This window comes from Columba livia, chromosome Z, assembly GCF_036013475.1.
Source record: "Columba livia isolate bColLiv1 breed racing homer chromosome Z, bColLiv1.pat.W.v2, whole genome shotgun sequence".
NCBI lineage: Eukaryota > Metazoa > Chordata > Aves > Columbiformes > Columbidae > Columba > Columba livia.
The window spans coordinates 59,447,576-59,471,280 of record NC_088642.1 but is presented as its reverse complement, the minus strand read 5'-3'; the positions used below and the strand labels follow the sequence as shown (position 1 = coordinate 59,471,280).

Sequence of the window (23,705 nt, the reverse complement as noted above, 5' to 3'; positions counted from 1 at the left end):
TTTTAACTGACTCAAAAAAGAAAACCGATCATATTTCTAAGTTCACACAAAAGCTGCCCATGTTTTGTGAGATAATAAACTTTTACAAACAGTGATCTCACTATGAACTTTACTTTATAAAAAAAGCCATTAAACCAACTCTGGGATTCTCAGGTTTTATTTTCCTTCCTCAGCATAATCTCAGAAAATTAATGATCGGTGGAAGTCGTGTTCTCAGTTTCATTCAAGCACATTAAAATACATTTAGTTCTAAATAAAGACAATAAAATGTACACTGCTTTTGAAAGAAGGAAAATAAAGGTTTCCTTTATGTCTCTGTTACTGCGTAGTCAGCCTGAATATTACTACATTCACCCCGTGAACAACAACTCCGAATTCTGCCATTGGCACCTTAAGTAATTCACACCAGTTTTTTTTTTTTTGCTAATGGTGAAGTGGTCAAATCTAAAGCAACATGGACAAGTCTGTGACTTGGGTGTTGCTCTCTCCGGCCAACAACAGACAGACATGTTTCAAGGGTGACTTTGAACAACAGATGTCCTTCTCATTGGCTATTTAAAACAAAAATAATTCCTTTCTCTCTGTCTCTTTCCTTTCTTTTTTTCCTTTCTCTTTTCCTCCCCTGCCCCCGCCCTCCCAATGTCTGGAGCAGTTAATTCTGCCGATCACAAACACTCCAAACTGCATTTGGCATGTGGTGATAGCGCAACAAAAGCTGTCCAGAAGGCGTTTAACAGACTGCATTTGCAGATTGTTCCACCTAAGACTTTGGAGTTCTGTAAACTTTTTCCAATATTTGCAGTAATTGCCAAAATGTAAGCGGTATTTTAGTCTGAACAAACTTTCAATGAATCAGAGGAAATATGCAAAACTGAGCTGAAAGCAAGTTTTCTTTTAAAATATTTGTTTTAATCAGAATCTGACTTAAAGAAACAGCTGAACTAATTCCTCATCTGCTGAAGACAATCTACATCTGTTGTGCCATAATTCAGTGTAACTGTTTCCCCATCAGGACTCGAGCCCAGCCTAGTAACAAAGCACCCAAACCCCCACAGATACTTTGCAACTTCCACAATCAGTCTGCAACAATAACAACACTTAACCATCCCTTCCTACAAAAAGTCTCACAAGCTCTTTAGACGGTAATTTGCTATGTGTGATTATGGCAGAGAGTCACATTGAAAAATAAGTGCACCCTTGGTGCACTGGTTTGTCTTTCAGTGAAAGGGCCTGTAGCTTAGCAGGGTGCAAACTGAAGGAATAGTGCGTATTTTTTATAAGAAAGATTCCACAACCCATAGAAGAACTGAAGGTCCAGACTGCAATTTTATTCAATTTTTCTTCTCTGCAGATTACATCACCACTTACACCACATAAAGAGAAGGCTCCAACTTTCTAAGGATCTTATTTTTGAGCTTTTTGTGGTGAGAGGTTCTTAAATGTGTAGAAATGAGACAAAGAGTACAAACACATTTAGAAAAAAAAATAGCATTACTACTGGATATCTTGTTAATGACTTTTCGTCACAAAGATCATTAATTGGATTTGTTCAACTGCCAGTATTTGATGCAATATTGATAGAAAGGATTTCCTTCCCCTTTTGCTTTATCTCCTTACTATATTGCACATGTCCAGAGATGCTTTTTGGTTTGAAATAAAGAATAATTATCTTGGTGGAGCAAATTCAACATCACTGTTAGCAGGTGCTCCCCTGTGTAAGGAGAATGTGATTGCTTTACCTTAGCCTTTGTTTCATCTACAAGAAGGCCCAAGGATGGTCTTTAAATCCCTGAGAAACAAGTGAGCTGAACATTAGTTCAACATAACACAAGCAAATGTTTTAACACCCTGTCTGGGCTGTGGAGAGGGAACACAATCAATACATACTCACTTGTGTAGCTTATGACTTTTCTAAGGGAATGGAGAGAGGCCTGCCAAATAGAGGTCAGCAGCAGTGAAACTCTTGAATACATACACCTAGTGGAAGGGGAAGCTGAACATCCCTTCCTGTTACCTTGGAATTCCCTCTCACCTCTGACTTTCTGCAGACTACCTGCTGAGACTCCCAAAGTCTTATATGCAAGTACCCGTGCGTTTAAAAGGCAGTACATTATCCCAAGTGAGGTTGACACACAGTTATTATTTTCCAGCTTTCTTTTAATAAACAGTGTTAGTGACGGCTCTACAGAATTATAGTGACAGAGTGGATATAATTTTTATTTCACTTAGACCAGTGAAATTTATTGTAGGTTGTTGTATTCTTAATACTAAATAAGTAAATAAATAATGAAAAGGTACACACATCCAGTATTTACTATGCACATTAACTGCATTCATTCTATGTCCATCTGAATCAGTTTTTACACTATATTTACAAAAGGCTGTGATTCAGCTAATATGCCTTGAGTGTTTCTAAATAATTATTATTGCACACTCCTAATGCTTAATAAATAGTAATCTATTAAGAAGCCACTGTTACTAATGGAGAAAATTTCTAGGGCTGTTGCAGGTTATGTGACTATCCAACTCACAGTTGAGATTTCTCCCAAAGCCATCTTTTATCTCTATCAGTGCACTAACTCTCCTCTGACTTTGGTATGACAAGGCAATAAATCTGATTTCATAGCTGCTGGTACACAACCAAATGCCATGTCCACATGAGACAACCTGTTCATCTGCCACAAACTTACTCACTTGGCCAGATCAGATTCTCTAAACCACTCTGACAGGGTAACTTTGTGCAGATGGGCTCTCTGCCTGAAGGGAAATTGTTTTTCTGCATCACTCTAACCTGATGCTGGATCAGGTATTGTCTATCCTCTTGATTCCAGCAGGAAAAAAGAAAGCTGACATGAGGACAACATTGTGTGCTTTGGCTAATTTGAAATGCAGCTGTGCTCACATTTGATTTGGATCAAACTCTTACTGATCCAGTAGAGAACAGATACAGTACTATTAATTGTGGAAACATGGCCTCAACTCTGCCTGGTCGTATTTTTGAACTATCCTTTCGTGTACGTATAGGTAAACGTGTTTCTGTTTTCACAGACAGGCTCTATTTTGGGACGTAAAATCAACAATGAATATGGACTTTGAGCTATATGTCATTATATTGAAAGCAAATATACCAATCCCATGATTTAATCAAAAGTACAGGGTAAAACTTCAATGGAAACATTAAGATCTGGCACAGGCAGGCTACAGCCTAGGAGACACGTAGATGACATCTTGATAGTCATCTCCACAAGTTAAGCCAAAGGTCTTAATTGAGTAGCCATAGAATTCACAGAAACAACTTAGAACCTCTTGGCTGAATGAAAAAAAAAAAAAGTGCAATATAATCTCATATTTCAGGTAATCATTTGATCACACAGAGGGGTCAAAAGAAGATTCTCTCCAACCACAGCCAAACAACACAAAAATGTTCCATGTTTGTTGTGTTATGTTTGGGATCAATATGCAAGGCAATATTCCTGATGTGTATATTTGCTTCTGGCTTGTTGAAGCTAACCACTTAGAGCTCCGAATCCGGGAGAAAACTCAAATGTCCTAATTCTGGGGTTTATGTTTTCATCAAAGGTCTTGTTTTCTATTTTTCTGTGTGTACTGAGAGGCAGCATTCCAGGGAGCACTGGAGAAGTGTCACCGCAGACAAACTCCTTCAGTACTGGTATTTAACGACCACTTTACAACTGAGATTTACTTGTTAACACAGCTAGGTTTGTTATCCATACAAATCTCTTTCTGTTGTTGAGGAAGATCTGAATGTACCATTTAGCACAAATGGCTCTTTGGTTACTTTTTTTTTTGGTGGGAGATTGTTTCACATACCTCCAATCTTGGCATTAAAGGCGATTCCTACTGTGCAGTGTGAGTTGTTTGCCGTGGCTGCCACTTCTCCAGCACAACGGGTTCCATGCCTGCAGTCAGACAAACATTTTTCCAAGTGAGCACAGACTGTTGGGATTAAAGGCTTTGACTTTGCTTATCCTCAGGTGCTAAAAGCATGTATACCCACAATGTCTTGCGCTACTTAAGGCTCTGTAGTAATTTATACCCATGTAAGAGTATTCCTCCGAACATATTTTACCATCATTATCACAGTCATATTAAACTCTTCATGGTAGACTTCTAGCTACTGGAAACACACACACAGTTTGTAACACACACAGTTTGTAACAAAGACATGCAATGATGATATGTAATCTACAGCAACAGAAAAGTCTCAGATAGCAGTTCTTGTTTCTGAACCAAATCTTACTTTATAGACAGAATTTTTGTCCTGCATTCTACCACAATGACTCAGGTGGTTATAGGTATATCTCCAAACAATCTCCAGCAGGCCTAGCATGTACCATACTTTTCCATGATGAAGATGGGATTCACCAGTGCCCACAAGGGTGTTTAGATGCAAGGCCAAGACCAGCTATACGCCAGGTATGCTCAAAACTTCTGTATAAGCATGTCCTGATGATGTCTTGGGCCAACCCTGCAAGCCTGCTCCCTTTCTGGAAGCAGAAAAAGCAGCTGAAGTACCCTCCACATCGGAGGTACACCCTATGCCTGCTGAGCAGTAAGGGTATAGTCTTAAGAAGCTGCTGAAGGAAAAGACAAAACTTCCAGTGGTTGCTCACCCTCTTCCACACTGTGGTGCAAAGCCACAGTGGGATGCCTTGCCTAGCTCTGATCCATGTGTTCTACAGGGTGACAGTGGTCATCCATATGGTCACCATGGTGGGAAAGCTGTCCCTGCTTTTTGTGATTTTTGTCTGCCATATAGATTTCAAAGCATATTTTACACCAGTAAGTTTTGCCTTCACCCTTGTACAGTTAAGCAACTCCGCTGCAGAAATGTGACAAAAGCAACAAGGAGCAAACAGTGAACTTGAGCGGGTTGCTGTGGAGAAGAGATGACGAGTTTCAAACCAGACAGGAAAAGAGATGGGGGTTTGATGAGATATAGATAGAAAGTTAATGTAAGGCTTGGGTAGCCACAAAGAAAGAAGTTTAAAAAGTCATGGCGAAAAATAGATAACAACATGGCAAGCACTTCAGAAGAGGCTAAGTGAGGTCAGTTGTGTACACAGGTGCTCTTCTGCTGGATGTAGTTGACTGGCTGCTTACACAGACATCTGGAGAACAGCAGTGTTTTTGAATTGAAAGTTGACTCCTGTGTTACAGACAAGAATCACAGTTGCTTTCTCTTGGTATAGCTTGTTTTGGGTAGAGTCACTCTTTATTTCCTTACTATCAGTGCAACTTTTTTCCCTTAAACTTTTGAGACACACTGATGAGAAACACTAAGATAAGTTGTTTGGAATGGATTACTGTAAAATGAAAACAACATCAAATAGACATAGGGAAAGAAAAGAGAGGAAACAATTAAAAAAAAAAAAAAAGTGATTAATGCTAATCTGTTAGAATTTCAAGGAGATCATTAAGTTTACCAGATAAGTGAGATGTATACAATCTATGAGAAAAGTGTCATCTTTACTCAGAAAATTAAAGTGACAAGTTGGATGCTGATAAATCCTGATTCTGGATCAAGGTTTCATGATTATATGTGTATCTCAAATAATTTCCTACTTATCTCTTTACAGTTCATTATTTGGTTGCCAAACTTGATCAGAGAATTCTTCAAGACTGAATTTGAAGTTTATTTTTTGCATTAAGCCTAATTTTCAAGTGTAATTTTCTTCATTTCAAGAAAGCCTATCTAACTCTAAGTGATAAACTAATACTTACCCTACTACAGAATTATTTTGAAAAGTGACAAGTAAATAATTCAAGAATCACAGATGAAAACAAGTTTAAAAAACATCCTTTTTCTTTTTCAAGTATTTTCAAATAGTGTTCTGGCTCTGTGTTTTTTTGAAGCAGTGCCTTTTAAAAATGTATTAATATTTATAGGAAAGTGCCTGTCTTAAGTATTATTTACAAGACACCATGATTCCCACACTTCCCTTCTTCTACTTCTGATTTTGTCAGGTGCCACATATAAGTTTAGAGGTGTTGTCACTCACACATCAAAGCACAGATGACTGTACTCTAGAAATGTAGGGGTAGCATACTCACATGCATCATCTCAGTCCATTGCTTATAATTTATCAATAAATCCTGCCTGCCTGGTGAAATGTATGTGGCCAAGCCACAGCTTTCCAGAGGGAAACTGCATTGGCAAGTAAACCCTCCCAGGTACCACGTTTGGGAAGCAGTGATGGGAGGAAGGTTTTTCACTAGAGAAAGGAGGCAGACAGATACCTGTCCTGGCTTAACCACAGCTAACAATCAAAACCATTACAGCTGCTCAATCACAACCCCCCACCCCACTCCCAAATAGGGGAGAGAATCAAAAGGGAAGGGAGAAACTCGTGCATTGAGATAAAAAACAATTAAATAAAATAACAAAATAATACTGATATACTACTAATAAGAACAATATATATATAAAATAAGAATATGATATAAAATAAGTGATACTCAATGCAACCCCTCATGAAATCCAGACACACTGAGCAGTCAGTCCCAGGAGGAGAGCACCCTGGTCCCAAACAGCCGATCCCAGGGAGAGGGTGAAACAGAAAAGCAAAAAGGCGCAAGGCCAAAATAAAGGAACTCCTGAATGGAACTCAACTGAAAGGGAGCAGAACCTGAATGGGTCTCCCCACCCAGAAAGCCCAACTCTTCTTAAATATGAAGCATGATGCTAATGGCATGGAATATTCTTACTGATCAGCCTGGATGTCAGTCAACGCCTATCCCATCCATGACCCTCTTCCTCACTGCCTCACCTGTAGATAGAGAGCTCAGAAAAGACCTTGGCTCCCAGGTAATAACCAAGATAACAGCAGCTCTTACATTCTCTTTATTCCAGCTCAAAGACACTGGGAAGTCACTTGAAGAAAAACATTAGGTCTGTCCCAGGGTGTTAGCTTCTTGTTCTCAAACTAAATCCAAACAATGACTGTCCTAGGTATGAAAAAGAACATTTTCTAGCTGCATGAAGAAAATTAACTCACTTTCAGTCAACCTGCACAAAATCACACCAGGAGAAGGGAGGCTGAATGAAGAAGAATGGCATAGCTGCCACTGTGTCAGCTACATCCACCGAGCACCATCAAAAGGGTTAGATTTCCACTGGATCACCAAATACACCCTGGTCAGCCCAGGAACATGTAATGTTTGTAGAGGGGAAACAGGAGGGGACAGCCATGGCAGCCGTGTCCAGGTAACAGTAGGACTGAACCTCCCAGCAGCAACCCACAGTAACATGGGATTAACAGCAACATGAAACTGTACCCTAAATTCCAGCTGAAGTGGACGTAGCCACAGTGGTAAATGTAACTTCAGTAAGAAGTATTATAGCTGAGGAATTAAAGGACTGGTACGGAAGTATCATGACACATATTTATTGAAGTAAAGCACAGTAAGAAATTTCATGTCAAATCATCACAGAAAAAAGCATATTGTAGAGAGAATTTGGACAGTTTTACAACATGTGAGTTAAATTAACTTTGATAAATATTTCACTAGTCCTCACGTATTGGAAAACCCTTCTTTTAATCATATTTTAAGTCCAGTAATGGTATAAATTTAGTTTGTAAGCAGATTTTTATGTCAAACCCTTGCTACTCTGCCAAGATTATTGTTAATTGCATTCTATATTTATAATGGAAATGACAAAATTACAAGTTGTTTTATTTATTTCTAGGTCATATGTATAAAATTGCTCTTCTTACCATCAGTTCCTCACTTTGTGAATTAATCATATACGCAAAGCAATTTTTTTAATATATTATCTTTTATGGGTCTTTTAAGTAATATTTCAATTATGCTGTGAAAAGAAAGACTTTCTAAAGAATATGTCTATAAAATATTATGTTATTTCCACACTGCTTTTAATTTTCTCTGTCCAGATTTTTGCTTGAGGTATACAGTTTGGAAAAAACTCTGAATTCCGCAGTTAAAATTAGAAAAGACTTCTGATTAATCATCACACTAATTTCTTAACTTGATAAATAAATATGATTAAACTGATGCCTGAAATGGATTAAGTCTGCTTTAAAGCTATGAAAATGTCTACCGAGCATGAAATCCTGAAAACTTCAAACTACAAACAGTTTATGGAGGCAGCATAACCAGTAACAAGAGGTGAAACAAGAGGCACTTTCAAGTCAGCATTTTTTGTGAATGTATATACATCAAAACACAACAAACTTCTGTCTTTGTGAGATGCTTGCACCACATACAACTTGTTTAAAAAGTTGATGCAGTCCTAGAACAAAGCATGACTGCCCTTCTACAAAGGCCTATCTTGATAAACTCAAGGGTCAATGCTTCATTTCACTGGATCCTTTTCCAGCTTATGTTGAAGGGAAATAAGTTCCCAGGCTATTAAAAGGCACTTTGAAGAGACACTCAGCTAAAAGGTTTTGCACTTGTCCTTTGTGTTAATGTCAGCGTGATATAGTATCACAGAATAGAACATGAAAGAAAGCTTGGTTATGACACATTCTGCCTATCTACAAATGTCTCCTACCTGGAGTATAATAGAAAGAAAATAAATGGAAAGAAAAAAAGCTTGTTTGTTGTTGTTTGTTTGTCTTATAAGGAGACACAGGAAAAATTGCCACTCAAAGACATTTAGACTCAAAAGGACCCCAGGTGAAAGAAATAAGATGTCACAGGCATCACGTTCCAAAAAGTTGTAGTTAAGATGCTTCTAAAGTTGGCCAGCACTTTCCACCATAAAATAATCTTTTATATATCTGCCTAGCTTTAACTGCTGTATTGAAGTTTTCAGTTCCAGGCAAATAAGCACAGCTTTTTCAGAAATGTATTTATTTTCACTTTTGCATAGGAGAAAAAAAGAGCACAAAGAACCAAGAAAATACACAGGCAATTAAGATCAATTTTCTTCTCTTTTTATAAAGAGGAAATTTGTCAGTCATAAACAAAAAGTCAGTAAGATGTCAAAGACCTACTCAGGAAAACCTTAGTAAAGATACTTTTTTTGCCTTATAATGCCCTCACTATTATATGGAGAATTTGAAGTAAATTGTTGAAGAAATACACTTCTATTAAAAGGTGTATGTTGCTTTTTTCTTCTGCATGCATAACAGTGCTTGAGCACCTGGATGCTAAAGGTACAGTCTTCTGACGGCAAAGATACAAGAAATCTAAGAGCTACACACTAATCTGTTACACAAAGCAACTTTTTTCAGTAAAAGGTTTTTTTCCTGAGAGAGAAATGGCTCAGTATTTCAGACAATAACGGAAAGAGAAAAGGTGTATGTTCTGTGATTAACTATCACTCCTTATCCCACTAACATAATTTAAACGTAAGACATTTATCTTTTAATAATCACTCTTAATTTGCCTTTCAGAAGATTAAGAAGGTATAAGACACCATGAACATCTTTAAGATAAACGTTAATTAAGCTCATGTCTGAATGTTTAGAGTAAGGAAATATTCAGAGTTGGTGAATACAGGTGTTGGTAATTTGAAAAGTCCCTGCCATGTAAATTGACTCTGCATCTCAGAGCCTCCATCTCTAACAAGTATTCTTTGAACTCCACAAACACTCACACCATCTTGATCTTCTGGAGTTCTTGAAGTATTTCAGAACATAAAAAGCTCAGGGGACAAGAGAATTTAAAGCCCTCCAGCTTTTCATGATGCTAACATTATAGTCCAGCCCACTTTGACCTGTCACTAATGAGTCTTTTCAGAATGGGAACTTAAGGAGAAAAGAGTTTCAGTGTTTCAGTATAAGCTCATCACAAAAATCTCTGGGCATATCAGTAATTTACTTAAGTTTTCTAAGAAATACTCAGCACAGGAATTAGTTTGTAAACAAATGAAGAAAACATTGGTTAGTTTGTTTTAGTCCAGAGAAATACGTACAGAAAAGAAGAAACTTCACATCCTTCGCAAACTCTATGCTGCACATACTGTAAGAGTGGATACTAAATCACTGTAAAAAGGTTAGAACAGATAGCCTAAAAATTTACATAATTTTATTAGGCTGTGCTTGAACAGCCTGTTTCCGATAAGCATCAACTTCCTTTCTTAGCATAATTACGCAGTAAATATATTATATATGCACAAAGACAATGCATTAAGAAAAAAAAAAATACTTAGTTTTTATTATAAATCAGAGTAGAATCCCAGAGATGGAACCTGTGACACGAACTAAACTATGTAGTTTGTGGACATTTAAAATTCTAGCACTAAAAGAACTTTGAATGTTAAAATTATTTTCAAACTGCTATTGGAACAGGAAGAATAGAATTTTAGGTAGCCATGTTTAGCTACAGGAAAATATCAGAGTTGGCACTGATTTTTTTGCAAAACTCTCCTTTAGTTACATTTTCAAATGTTTTCAAAGATCTCTTATACTGGAATGTATTCATAAACACGAACATGTGATATCTGGGACACCACAACGTGTCACTGCTGGAGAATATATATATTTGAACAGCCATATTCAGAAATGCATTTTATAAGAAATGCACTTTTTTGCACCCCAGAGCAATGTATTATGTAGTGCAGAAGACTTTTTTTTTAGAGCTGTTCATAGATAAATTGTCTCTAACAATCTGGAGGATTAAAAATACTTTCCAAACTGGCAGTGAGTTGGAATGTTGTTTTAGGAACATCTGAAAAAGCAAATATAAAGTAACTGTCAGAGGTCAAAAGCATGGGCAAGGAAAACCTCAGTCTTCAGCTTCTAAAACACATCTGCTTCAGCTGAAAAATAATAAGAATGAAGATATTTCACAATGGAGAGATATTTGGATAATAACAGTGGAGAAAGAGATGACAGAGTAAGTGTGAAAAACAAGTTACACAAATCTTCAATGTGAGATATCAGGAAAAATGCCAAAGACTTGGGTGTTACATCACAGACAGGATACTGTTTCTGGGCATCCAACAGAGTGTTGTAATGTGGTTACAGCACAGGACTGGAAGCTGTCTTGAGTCAAGGTCCCCAAGGCTAATAACTTTTTGCATGATTATGGGAAGTTACTTAAAGAATAACTTGAAAATAACTCATCTGTTTGTCACAAATAAAATCAAAGGTGACAGCACTGAAACAAACACATGGAACACTTCACATCTCAGACACACGTCTTAACAGCGTTGGTAACAGCAATGCTGCCTTGCCACTCTCTGTACATTCATTAGCTATTAGCAGTAAGCAGCTAATTTGTCACAAGTGTGAAGTTTTGACATGAGCCCGGCAAAGGACTGTGCTTCTACAATATTAATTATCATTTTACAATTTTGTTTATGTGAGTGGGAAAATGAATGTGCATGCATTAAAAAAAAAAAAAGGCCTTTTGTCTGTATTTTCTACCAAAGGTAAAACAGACAATGAATAGAAGGTCTGAAGACGCCCATGAAATTTTACATAGAATGAGAAATATTGGCAATATTGGCGAACATGGTGAACAATATGGTGAACAATATTGGTAATAACAAAAATTGGCAAAACCAAAATTGGGAATAACATATTTAGCCAAGTACATAGTTTTCAGTATTAAAAATAAAAACAATTATTTTCTGATGTCTTAATATTTCTAATGCAACGTAAAAATTCAATGCATCTTGTGGTGTTTTTTTGTTTTGTTTTGTTTGTTTTTGTTGTTTTTTTGTTTGTTTTGTTTTGTTTTCTGGAGAGAAAAAGGCATTGGGGTGAAGAAGTAAAGGAGTTCAAAAGCCAGCAAAGTGCAAAACTTTAATCTGAGGGGTTTTTTTGTATAGCTTTTCACATTGAATGTACAGTAACCTTCTTAAGGTGGGTAATCCAATTCTTGTTCTCATTTATTAAAGCAAATCACAAGTAAAAACAATATAGTTTAGTTCCTGTGCACCGGAATTACCCTGTAAAGCAGCAACATGAAGGCCAGTATAACCTTGAAACAGTATGTTGCTACCTAGATACACCTAAGACTTTTTTTTTGCTTTTGAAACAGAAGAATATGAGGCTGCTTAGACTTCAAGGCTCCCTTGAAACATAAGCAAAAAAAATATATATATTTTTTTAACCTAATTCAATCTGGTTTAGAGGCTGTAGAAAGGAGGTATAGTCATAGAACGAGGACGATGTGCTCCAAGCAATTCTGGCACTCATTTTATGCATATGAGGGTGGTTGATCCCTTTTTGTGTGCAACCTACAGAACAGAGGAGCATACATAGTTGGGAATAACTGAATATCTATCTATACCTTTCTCATTCTTAATATGTGAGACTAGAAAGTTTTATCGCTTCACTTTTGACATACAGAAAAAAGCACAAACAAAAGCCTAACTTCGAAGCCTTTTGGAACATGGCCAACAAAATGGTAAGGGGAACTACTGCATTATACAACTTTATGTGGGAAGAAGATGGACAAAATCAGGTATGCATTTTTACACACTAAAGTTCTTGTAATTATCTTGTAAAAATGCTTAATTTAGCTGATTTTTTACACTTGGCATTAGTGGTTCAACACAACAATTAAACTATGTCTTCCCAGTCTGTAACAGCCTCAGCGAACCGAACGTAATCCTGGTACTTCGCTTGTGCAGCATCCTTACTTGCTTTACCTTGGGTTAAAACATTTTAAGACATCAGTAAATAACTCTGTTTAGTTTTCATACATAAAACTATATACGTGGCTAAGTATGTTACTTGCTGATTTTGTTTGTTACATCTCATTTTATGTCACATGTTATCACGTACAGCCATGGAGGACTCACTTGCCTCAGTTATTGCCACAGTTATAAAGAGCAGTAATATCATATGGGAATTAATGAAACTTGTTTGAGTCACCAAACACTGGGCATGTTATGCTTTCATATCAATGCAACTCTGATCCTGAAAGCAGAGCAATCAGATGCTGGACACAGGGAAAAGCAGAGGGAGGTGACACAAGAAAAACAAGGGACATACAGCCTTATGATTCCTTCATCTCTACTGATCTGCCTCTCAGAGGACCACCTATGAGTTGCTGAGCCCCCAGGGTTCGTGGGGAAGAGTAATACCTACGGAGCCAAAAAGCCACCCATGAAAATGATTGCAAGACAAATCCTGAACGTGGAAGCTGCAGAGGAAATAATGTCCCTGGCAGCTCATATTCCCATGCCACAGCCAATGCACTGTTCTCTAATGTCTTAATAATATTATATTCAAGTTTAATACTCCAAAATTATGCTGCCTCATGGCAAAGAAATGCTGTCTGGATACTTACAGGCCTCAGCTGGCTAGAAAATAATCTCAGCGGGTGCCCCAGAGGCGCCCTCTCTTTCTCTTTCCATCTCTTTCCACCTTCGTGCAAGAGACTTTTAGATCCTTGCAAAAGAAAATATCACTTGTGACACAAAGGTCATCTTGTCATTTTCATAGTCGATGCACTACACAGACTTCTACTTGACAGTACAAAACCCCCAAAGCAATAAAACAAACACCCGAACTTGAAAACATCCATATGTCTTCATAAAAGGAGAATAGAAAGAAATATGTGAATCAACAGGAAACCTCACAAAATAACTAGATATGCTTCTAGATGTTTTCAGCAGATGTGTTACTTCAATAACAACTGTTTTACTTACAACCTGATTTAACTGGAAAGACGTAAAAGCAAATGTATTTAAGCAAACAAGCAAAAATCCTTGCAGCCAGGTTCTTGTACCATACCAACAATATTTTCTGTAACTTTGATTTACCCTTGTTAATTACAAAATAAAATGTTTGAAGCTGACACAAGAATATTTAAGATGATACTTGGAAAACAAGTCTTTACACTAGTTCTTCTCATGCAACTATATGGATAGTTTGAGGTTTTGTTACTGGTTTTGTAGTCTAATATTAATCCTAATTTGGGAACAAGACCTCAGACTGCAAAGGAAGTGTCACTCCCAATATTATTTTATACAAATCAGAAAGTCTTGATATGCTTTATGAATGCTTCCTATTAAGTTTGCTTAAGATGCAGGTTTATTTATTAAGTTTCATTATTGAACTGTTATCATTGTTTCTGAATATAGGGCTATGTAAAGTAGATTTATATAATTTTCCATAATTTTTTAAAAGCTCTAAAGTAAGAACTGGAATACTGTTATAACAAGTATTTTTGGCTAGGCTATGCATTTGCTACTCCTAGGAAAATCCCCCCAAATTTATGTAAGATATTAGCCTTAGAAAACACAGGTTTGAACAAAATGAGCAAAGATTGCTAGAAATTTGGTGCTGAAACTTCCGCATGTACCATCTACAGTGAACATGCTTGTACTTGAGCAAGGTCACTGCATACTGGCTATGCCATGTTATCTATACAGAGGGCATAAAGAAGAGCTTTGAATGAGACGGATACAGGTGAAGTAGTCTGTCATCTGTTTTTTGAGCCAAGGAAAAAAAGTGACTAACCAAAACCAGAAAATTTGCTTTCCCAGCTGCTTGCATTTCGCCACCTTTTACTATATTGTCTACAATCTTTAAAAGTCATGCTGTTAGATGTAAGAAAATAAAACTATTCTCATCCTACTGAAGAGGTGTCAAGAGGTTCAACTGCAAATCTGAGACTAGGAGGAACATGTCTACTACAATAGCCACACCTTAATATTGATAACTTTCAGAGTAAATATGTAAATTCTACACCCATTTATTTGCTCTGTAAGCAAATTATCATATCACATCCAAAAACAAAGCCACAAATAAAACTTCAGACTGCGATTTCTGAACATCCCTTCATAAGCTAGCATACTGCATGCAACCCACGGAGAGGCAGGAATGTTTTGTTCCGCATTAGTGCTGGCTCGTGGTAGAGGTCTGCCCTGTGAATTAAAAGATTTCACATTGCAACCTAATTATGCATGAAGAAGCCAAGTGATAGAACTTATTTGGTTAATGCTTTTTATCTATTTGATCTTATAGCTGGCAAGCTGATTTCTAAGATTTTCAGGGGATCTTCATCTGCTTTGGTGATGTTTCCTATATATTTGAAGTGTCCTATATATTTGACCTCTGCAGATATCACAAATTCCTCTGATAAGTGTACCTGCTGTTGCTACGTGCAATAACTGAAATTATACGAGTTAACAGAAGTGAAGATGCCGTTCCACTTTTCTTCAACTGTTCTCTACCTGCATTTACCTACATTTCATTCAGTCACTTCCAGTGCTACAGGTGTCAGTTATGTGTTGCTTTTCAGGGACTAACGGACCAGCACAGTGACTCTGGGATCAGTAGCTCTGCAACATCTCTGCCCACATTTGGGTACTTCTCTGCAGCACAAGCCTGTCATACCAGAACATGCCAACATACGCAGAGGATAACTTATCACAGATCTTATGGTCAACTTCACCATGAAATCAGGCTTGCAGGAATAATGCTTAAGGTGTCTGTAACCATAAAGAATCATAGAATCATAGAATGCTAGGGATTGGAAGGGACCTCGAAAGATCATCTAGTCCAATCCCCCTGCCAGAGCAGAAACACCTAGATGAGGCTACAACACCTAAACGAGACTACCCATCCAAAACTACTAGAATTATTCCTAGGAACCAGCACGTTATTAAAGGCTGGTGTATTGACACAGGTAGGCAGCTAACCCCTACCCAGTTACTTGTTCCCTCCTTCTCACTGGGACAGGGGAGAGAATTGGAAGAGGAAATCTAAGAAAATCTTGTCAGTTGAGATAAAAACAGTGTAATAAATAAAGAGAAAAAAGAAAAAGAAACACAACCAATGCATAGGCAATTACTTATCACCTTTCACCTGCAGATCAACAACCAGCCACTCTCCAAGCAGCAGCCTGGAGTTTGGAAAAACTGTCCCCCCAGCTTCAGTACTGAGCATGATGTTATATGGCATGGGATATCTCTTTGGTCAGTTGGGGTCAGCTGTATCCCCTTCCAGCCTCTTCTTCACTACCAGCCTCCTTGCTTGAGAGGGCAGTGTGAGAAATAGAGGCAGCCTTGATGCTGTGCAAGCACAGTTCAGCAGTAGCTAAAATACGGGTTACCAACACTCTTTTGTTCACAAATCTAAAAGATAGGACCATATGGGCTGCTGTGGAGAAAATCAACTCTACCCCAGCCAGATCCAGAACAACCTGGTATAACTACGAAAAATAAGCCACTAAAAATAATTTATCAGGACTGCCCATGTTCCTAGACGACCATGACCAAAAGCAAGTAACACTAATGCCTATGTTCTTTATCTCCTTAAATTCATGGCCATGAGCCTGCTCTGTTACAGTACTTAGGTATATTATCTTCCATTCCACATCTTTTGTTTCACAAGCTTTTGTATGACAGTATATTATCAGTAACTATTTATCCTGATTTATGTTTTTCATCCTGACACAAATACATATCATCAGGAGAGATCTCAGGTGCTTGAGCAATCTCCTTGTATTAAAAACCTCCACATTAGAGCCCCATCATTTCTGCACAATGAAAAAACAAATGAAAGAAAAAAAAGCCTTCTCAAAAATATTTGTATTAATTCCACTGAAATCACAGCTAAGCAGAAATGAAAATATCCGACAAATACAGGAATGCACATCTAGGTTTTCATGTTTAGACCTCCTTGGCAGGAAAACAGTCAATTGGACCTTTTTAAAACAGTCTGGGAGAATGCTTTTAGGGAAAAAAGGTATTTATGCTTTCATGTAAGGAAGATACTGACAAATGCAAGGATTCTAAGGTCATAAGGCAGAACAGTGATGAGCAGGCAGGTCGATAACACATCTTTACCCATTCTGCATACTCCGTTTCTAATAGCAGATGACTGCTGTGACAACATTTTAAAGAAATGAATATTTTGTAACTCTGTGTCTCCATCATATCACAGCTCAGAGACATACTTCCTACCTATTTTGAATTCTGAGTGCATTTCAATTGTACTATGCAAGACAGGTACTGTGCTTAATCCTAAATTTCATTTGATGCTGTCCTGCACTAAATGGACCTCCCATTTCTCTTCAGAGCTGTATTTCAAAGATGAATGGGGAAGTTGTTGAAATAAGTTCAAGTCCTACTCTTATTTGTGTCAATAATTGGTTTTAAATGAAACTTATGTCATTAATTTGGCAGGAGCAAGTTTTGCTCCTAATTGAAAAGGGGTTTTACCGTACGAAGGCTTATTTTCACACACTCACTATGCTGCAGAAGTTAGGAGCTGTTCATCTGATATTTATGGAGTGTTATGAAGAATAGTTCGGGGACATAGGTCTGGGCTGAAAGGCAAAGTAACACATACCTTCTCATCACGCTCTCTTTGGCACCCTGATGCCTCTAGCCAACAGCCTCACTATCCCATGTGTTGGAGAAGAAGCCATAGTTTCTACCTCAGCTTGCTAAAATCGGGGGTTTTATGATTGTGTTGGGACTCTATAGCAACAGAAATAATTTTCAAAGCAGGTTAAACTTTTGTAGCATAGATCCCAGTGCACAATCTACATCTGTGAGAGATACCCATTGCTTCACTTCTGCATCAGAATTTCTCTACCTTGTTTGCCTTCCTTCAGGAAAAAAAACGTAACTTCTCTTCAAGACAGCAATCTGACTTTGTTTAAAATGTCAAATGTAATAATTTGACTGTGTAACTTTAAGAAAAATTACAAAATCACAGTAATGTGAAAAAATAAAATAAGACTGCCTACAGCAATAAACCTACACAGATTCATTTTTTTCATTTGCAAGAAAAAGCAACATCTGATAGTATTACCCTGTAAATGTCTTATAAAAGCACCTAATAATTCCATTAAGGCATTTGCTTATAGCATAACTTTGCGGAGTTCAACCATTAATAGCGTGCTATTTAGAAAAATGCTTCAATTAAAAAGCTTTTGACACTGGATTTACAATTGCTTTATCAAACTTGCAATTAGAGGTCTGCTTGTGATGCCACAAGCATTAAAGTCGGAATCAATACTATGCTTTTTGCATGTGTGTGCTGGCAGAGAAGTCTCAATGAACCACATTTTGCACTGCATTCGACTGAGCTGACTCCTGTGAAATCAGCTGGCAAAACCAATTACCACATACACAGCATGGATCCACTCTAACTTTCTCTAATACCTACAATGTCTGAAAAGGTGACAACACATGGAAATGTATTTGTGCTATCAAACTATACTCAGCTGTAGACCTGTTTGTTTAAGTGTATGCAATTTGAAACCAGTCTACCATTTTACTGAATCAAAACTTGCCCACTGCAGTTGTAGACTCTCTCCTCCTAAGTCCAAAACCTCAAAACACAGATGCATACTTAGAGGAAATACCAGCTCCGGGTTAAATGCCATTTGAAAAAAAACCTTTCATTTCTAACTCTCCATGAAAAAGAATTCTGAAAATTGAATGCCACAAATACCATAACTATCAAAGTTTATATCTCTCCTATTGTTGACTTTGAATTGGAAGGGAAGATCTGACTCATTGTTATCAATTATTTACATAAAGGAACTAGAAGGAGTTGCATAACGCTTCAGAATGTCATTTTATTTGTGAGCTCATTGTCTGGTACTCCAGTAATTAGAAACAGGAAAAAGGCTTTCCTGTATTGTTGTGGTTAAATGCTTTAAGATCGTGAGAGTCTTATACATTATAAAAAGGACAAGCGCTGCTCCTTGAACACCAGCTAGGCAGTGGGAAATACTGTGCCGCAACAGATACCAAGGTAATGAAAAGGACTATTTCCTTAATCTTTGAGCAACTGGAACTCTGACTGACCTTTGTTTTTGTTTATTCCTCTATTCGACTTTTGTTGCTTTCAATGACTACTCAAAGAAATGTCTTTTGGCTCTCAAAAAATTATAACTCATACCACTTGTGGACTTCAGAGGGGATTATGTAATGCAGTGCGATAATATAATCAGCAGATTAGAAGAGTTTACCAAAAAGGTAATTTTGGCAGTTTGACAAAAATGTCATTAGGATATTTTCCACTGTTAAAGCTGAAACCTGGATCTAAAGGCTACTGGATCAAGCCCTGTAGTCCAACGAATTTTTCATTGTCTTGTCAATATGAAATGCTCTCACAATGGACTGACCATAGAAACCAACGATGTTGTGGGTGAGTCAATCAGCCTGACAAAGACCGCCTCTTCTCCAGCCCCACTAACTGTCCTCAGCTACCAGCAATTCTGGGGTCCCACTTTATTCAAACCTTCAAACCAACACCCTTTTTATTCTGAAGCCAGAAAACAGGAGAATTTCAAAATATCAACACTTATTTTGTTTTCTGTTTTAATGCAGACCTGATCTCTTCCCACAGGTTAAAAACCTGTTTTAGATTGAAAGAATAACATTATCAAATGTGGTGGGGATTCATGCTCCATGTTTCTACAATATTTTTCTTTCAAGGAAATTTACACACATGCATCAAGTCCTTCAGTCCTTCCCTGAGAGAAACAAAGGATATATGATGATTACCCCTGAGGTACAGCCCCTTGAAGGATGGGCACATTTCTTTACTAACAGCACACAGGGACTCTAAATAACAGCTAAAACAGGAAGTGAGGAAAACCATGCTTGAAATGAATCTGTACAATTACCCTACCTCAGCACAGTACAACTCTGCAAGCTGCAATGTTTACTTCCATTATTTTTACAATTTTACACTGGGACCTTTAACTATAGCAACTGGCAAGCAACACAGACTTAATATCTCATAATCTCCTTGCTACATCATGCCCCTAGGCACTTGGTTGGGTCACTGGATCATAATTAATTTGGAGGCTAGCTGATTAATCACTAACACCGCTCCTTACAAAATGTGGCAATCTCACTGTAAGTTAACATGGCCTGGACCTTGCTTCATTATTAACATCTGCTAAAATTGCAGTGCAATAGGATATGGCCACAAGGGCAGTGAGCTTAAAATCAGAATAGAACCAAAACACAATAAATCAGGATTTCAATCTCTGTCTGCAGCATCTATACCAACAATCTCTGACTGCTTTAGACACTGGTTTTCATAAACGAATGTTTCACCAGTTCATTAAAAAAAAACCCCAAATTGAAGTTTCCTAACAATCCTAATTTAATCCATTAAATTTGTAGTGACACTAAGACACAATAAACATCAGACATTCAGTCATTGGTACCTGAAATTAACAACATAATATTCAGTGTAAGCATTTGGTCTATTGATCTGAAATATATATACATAGTAAGTTAATTCTCTACTATAAATTACCTTCCTATTAAGGAAGAGTTATCTGCTCAGAGATGCTTTGCTGGCATTGGGCAGAACACACTTTGCCAGATCACCAGATTCAGTGACACCATCTCTGAATCCTTCGGGTTTTAAGTCTCCAGAGGCTGGAGAAAGGATGAAAAGTCAGAAAAAGAGTAGACACAATTCAGGTCAGAGCAGATTCCCTCGAAAAAAAGCCTTTTCCTGAGACCTGATACCTTGCTCTAACTTATCTCCAGCCTCCTTTCACACCTCAATAACTGACTTTCCCAGATCGTCCCTGTAGGTGTGATCCTTGGGATCTGCAGTTCAGTCCTGTCAGAAAGCCCTGACAAGGTATAAGCAAAAGTAGTAGTGACTAGCCTAAAAAATTACCAAGGTCATTTTTCTTGTTGTGATAGCCCTCAGACAGTAGAATTGTTTTTTACGCAAAAGATAAAGCACAAGATGGTGCAGCAGTGCTTCTCAGTACAGCTTATCTTCCCTTCAGTTTTGTCTGCAGAACATGATACAGCCAATTTCAAAGGAATAGCAAAGGGTGCATATTGGCAATTAAAATGCATAAACTAGACGGACAGACACCCTCAATTGTGAGCACTGCTTTCTGTCGCACTGTTGCAGCGGGAACCTTTTTCAGACGATCTTTCAAGCCAGCAACAAGAGACTTCAGGCTCCCTGTGTTTGACTGGGCACAGGTCTTCAGATAGCTGTTCCAAATAGTGTCACAGGAGTCAATGAAGCTTTTTACTTTCACTTTATTGACTATCCAGGAGGCAGCAGGAGTGAATCTGCCTGTCAAAATACCTAGTATCCATGCTGATTAAGTGGCTCAGGATGTACTATAGGTCTTTAATACAAGCAGACAGTAAAAATGAGCAGCTTGTCACTCTTGCAAGAAAATTAAGCCTTTGGCATTTTATTGAGAAACTACATTAATGTAGCTGACACAGGAAAGTAATAATGAATCCGAATGGATGCCACAGGAAAAAAAGTCAGTATGTTGTATTGAACAGGACTGAAACTCGTTAACTCATTAACTTTTTTGCTATTGTGAAAAAAAGATGTAAAGCTGTCCAGATATTGCAAAATTTAGACATAATTAGCTTGTGTTTCTTATGATTTTTGAACAGCAAAAAAAGTCTCCTCAAAATATTATACTTATTAAAAATAATTTAAAATGTTATCAAAATAAGTTATTTACGTAGTGGGATGCATCACTGAAAAATGTTGAAGAGGCATCCAAAGAGTGACTCAGTATCTCCAAAACAGAAATGACAGCTTACTTTTACTTTTTCTTACATAAGTTTAGTAAGAACTCCATTGAAGTCAGCTGGTGTTACTTAAAAGGTCCTCTGTTTTATAAAAGTACTCATCAGAATAAGACCTAAGCTCTGAAATACAAACCAAGAAATTTCTCGTGAAACAGAAAAACTCATATTTATTTGGTCAAAATAGCAAAACATTTTAATACTATTAACATTTCTGTTTTATTTCTGAGGCTACACAATGGGTAGGGTAATACGTCAGTGATCCCATCACTACTCTATCTCAGGATCTGTGACTGATAATGACTAGTTGTTTCAGCATAGATATTTACAGGTAACAGTGGAATAACAGAAAAAGAATAAAGCAGCAGTACTCAGCAGTAAACCAAAACAAGATGCTTTGGATAGCAGGAATCAATTAATCCACAGCTGACTGCTGTCTTTAGCCTCTGAGCAAAATGAAGCTCTAGTATGGGCCTGTACCATTTACAGGCTTCGTGATTTCCTGCAAATTTGTAGAAACCAAAGTAATCTTCTGGCAGGACTCCTACATACCATAGTAGTTAAAGAAACTATTGTCCCACCCTGATTTTGACTACAAGCCTTGAAATATTAGTCAAATGTTTCTATCCCCCTGTTTTCTTTAGCTAATATGAGATTTAATGTAAGATTTCAAAAATATAATTCTGGAAAGTGCCACTTTAGTCATCTACAGTCACTTCACAAACCCCCAGCTAATTTTTTTCTCATTCATTTTTCCTCACCACAAGCCTTGGCAACAGAAAGCTTTCACTACTAATTAAAAGTGAAAAGCTAGCAAACAGACCCAGTACCCTGATGTTTCACAGCTGCGTGCAAAGCCGCCCAGAGACACCTGCCTATTTTTACAGCAATTCTTTGTACTCTTTTTCATTCCATCCCTTAAGGTTGGGTTATAAAATGAGGCAGAATAGAACAGTTCACAGAACAATGGTGCATTTGTACATCTCACCTTTACTGGAAGATACAAAGCACCATTACACAATGTTGTCCAGTTGCTATAGCAGGAAGCAGGAATCAACCAAACTGATCTTCTACATTTGAAGTCTTTGCAAATAATGGCTTTCAGAATGTTCCCTAGTTGTGGTTACCTCAACTTCCAGGCACTACTTGAATAACTAGTGCCAAATGACCACGTATGCTGGATAATCAGAATTCCTGTCCCAATTTCTGAAGATATTTTAGACATTAAAAACATATAGAGAGGCTACTAGTAGTGATTTTCAGTACCTGTGTAGTTGTTTAATTCTTACTGAGTCCACTGGGAACTAGGGAAAGAAAGGCAACACCTCCAAGGGTTGGAGGTGCTTAGGTACTGCCTACCATGCTCAGTGTATCTGCTAATTGGAAACACTGAGCCTTTAAGCAGAAGTTAGGCTGCCAAGTAATCTTGCACTGAAAGCATGTTTCATGCATCCTCTGTGTCCAAAAGCTAACTTTACACTGACACCATATCTCCTGATAACAATGCTGAAGCTCAGTACAGCACAGCATCAGCATCTGCCCTCCCACTGCCACATCTCACTGCAGGACCTTACGGCTTGAGCAGTGAGAGTATTCACCAGGGAGGTGTGGTATGAAAATTCAAATCCCGCAGTCCCAGGAGAGAAATGAATCAGTTGAGTTTTATATCCCATATAAAACTCTAACTAGGATGAAATAGAAACCAGCTTCCCTTCTCTGGACATGCTTTGTAAGAAAATGGCTTCAGTACCCAGCAAAACAAAAACATTCAGCTGTGACTCTTGGCAGCACCTAAGTGGGTGAATCCCTAAAAGCCCACCTAAACTGTGAGGTCCAAGTGTATCCTCACTATGCCCCAACTTCAAGGACAGAATCACCTTCATGCAAATGGGCCAGGCTATGTCCTGGAAGTTTGTGTGCGGATGGTGGGGGGTGGGACAGCAGCAGAGAGATAAGTGCTGTGATGCAAACTATCAGCTCAGCTGAGGAGTATTCACAGAGGGCCAGGCTGACTGACACATCTTTTCTCAAAACTCCTTGGAGGCCACTGCTGGCAACTGCCTGTCCATCACACTCAGTTTTGTGGACAACAGTCGCAGGCACTTGGGACACAGTCACACAGTCACCTTAGTTCACTGAAACTGGCACTGCCAGTTAGAGGTTCAGCCCATGCTTCATTTTCCCCACTTATGTCTGTTTTGCTCTCCTCTGATCTCAGGCTGTGCTGAATGAGGTACCTGCCTGA

At 37.9% G+C, this 23,705-nt stretch overlaps 1 protein-coding gene across 2 annotated transcripts in view; it reads right to left on the bottom strand.

The window, feature by feature from the left end:
- The window catches only part of PCSK5 (proprotein convertase subtilisin/kexin type 5), a 256,587-nt gene that overhangs the window by 153,027 nt on the left and 79,855 nt on the right, over positions 1 to 23,705 (bottom strand). For both annotated transcript variants that reach the window (XM_005499780.3, XM_065046018.1), the window contains exon 6: positions 3,832 to 3,920. In XM_005499780.3, coding sequence (XP_005499837.1) covers positions 3,832 to 3,920 — 89 coding nt within the window. The remainder of the gene's footprint in view (positions 1 to 3,831; positions 3,921 to 23,705) is intronic.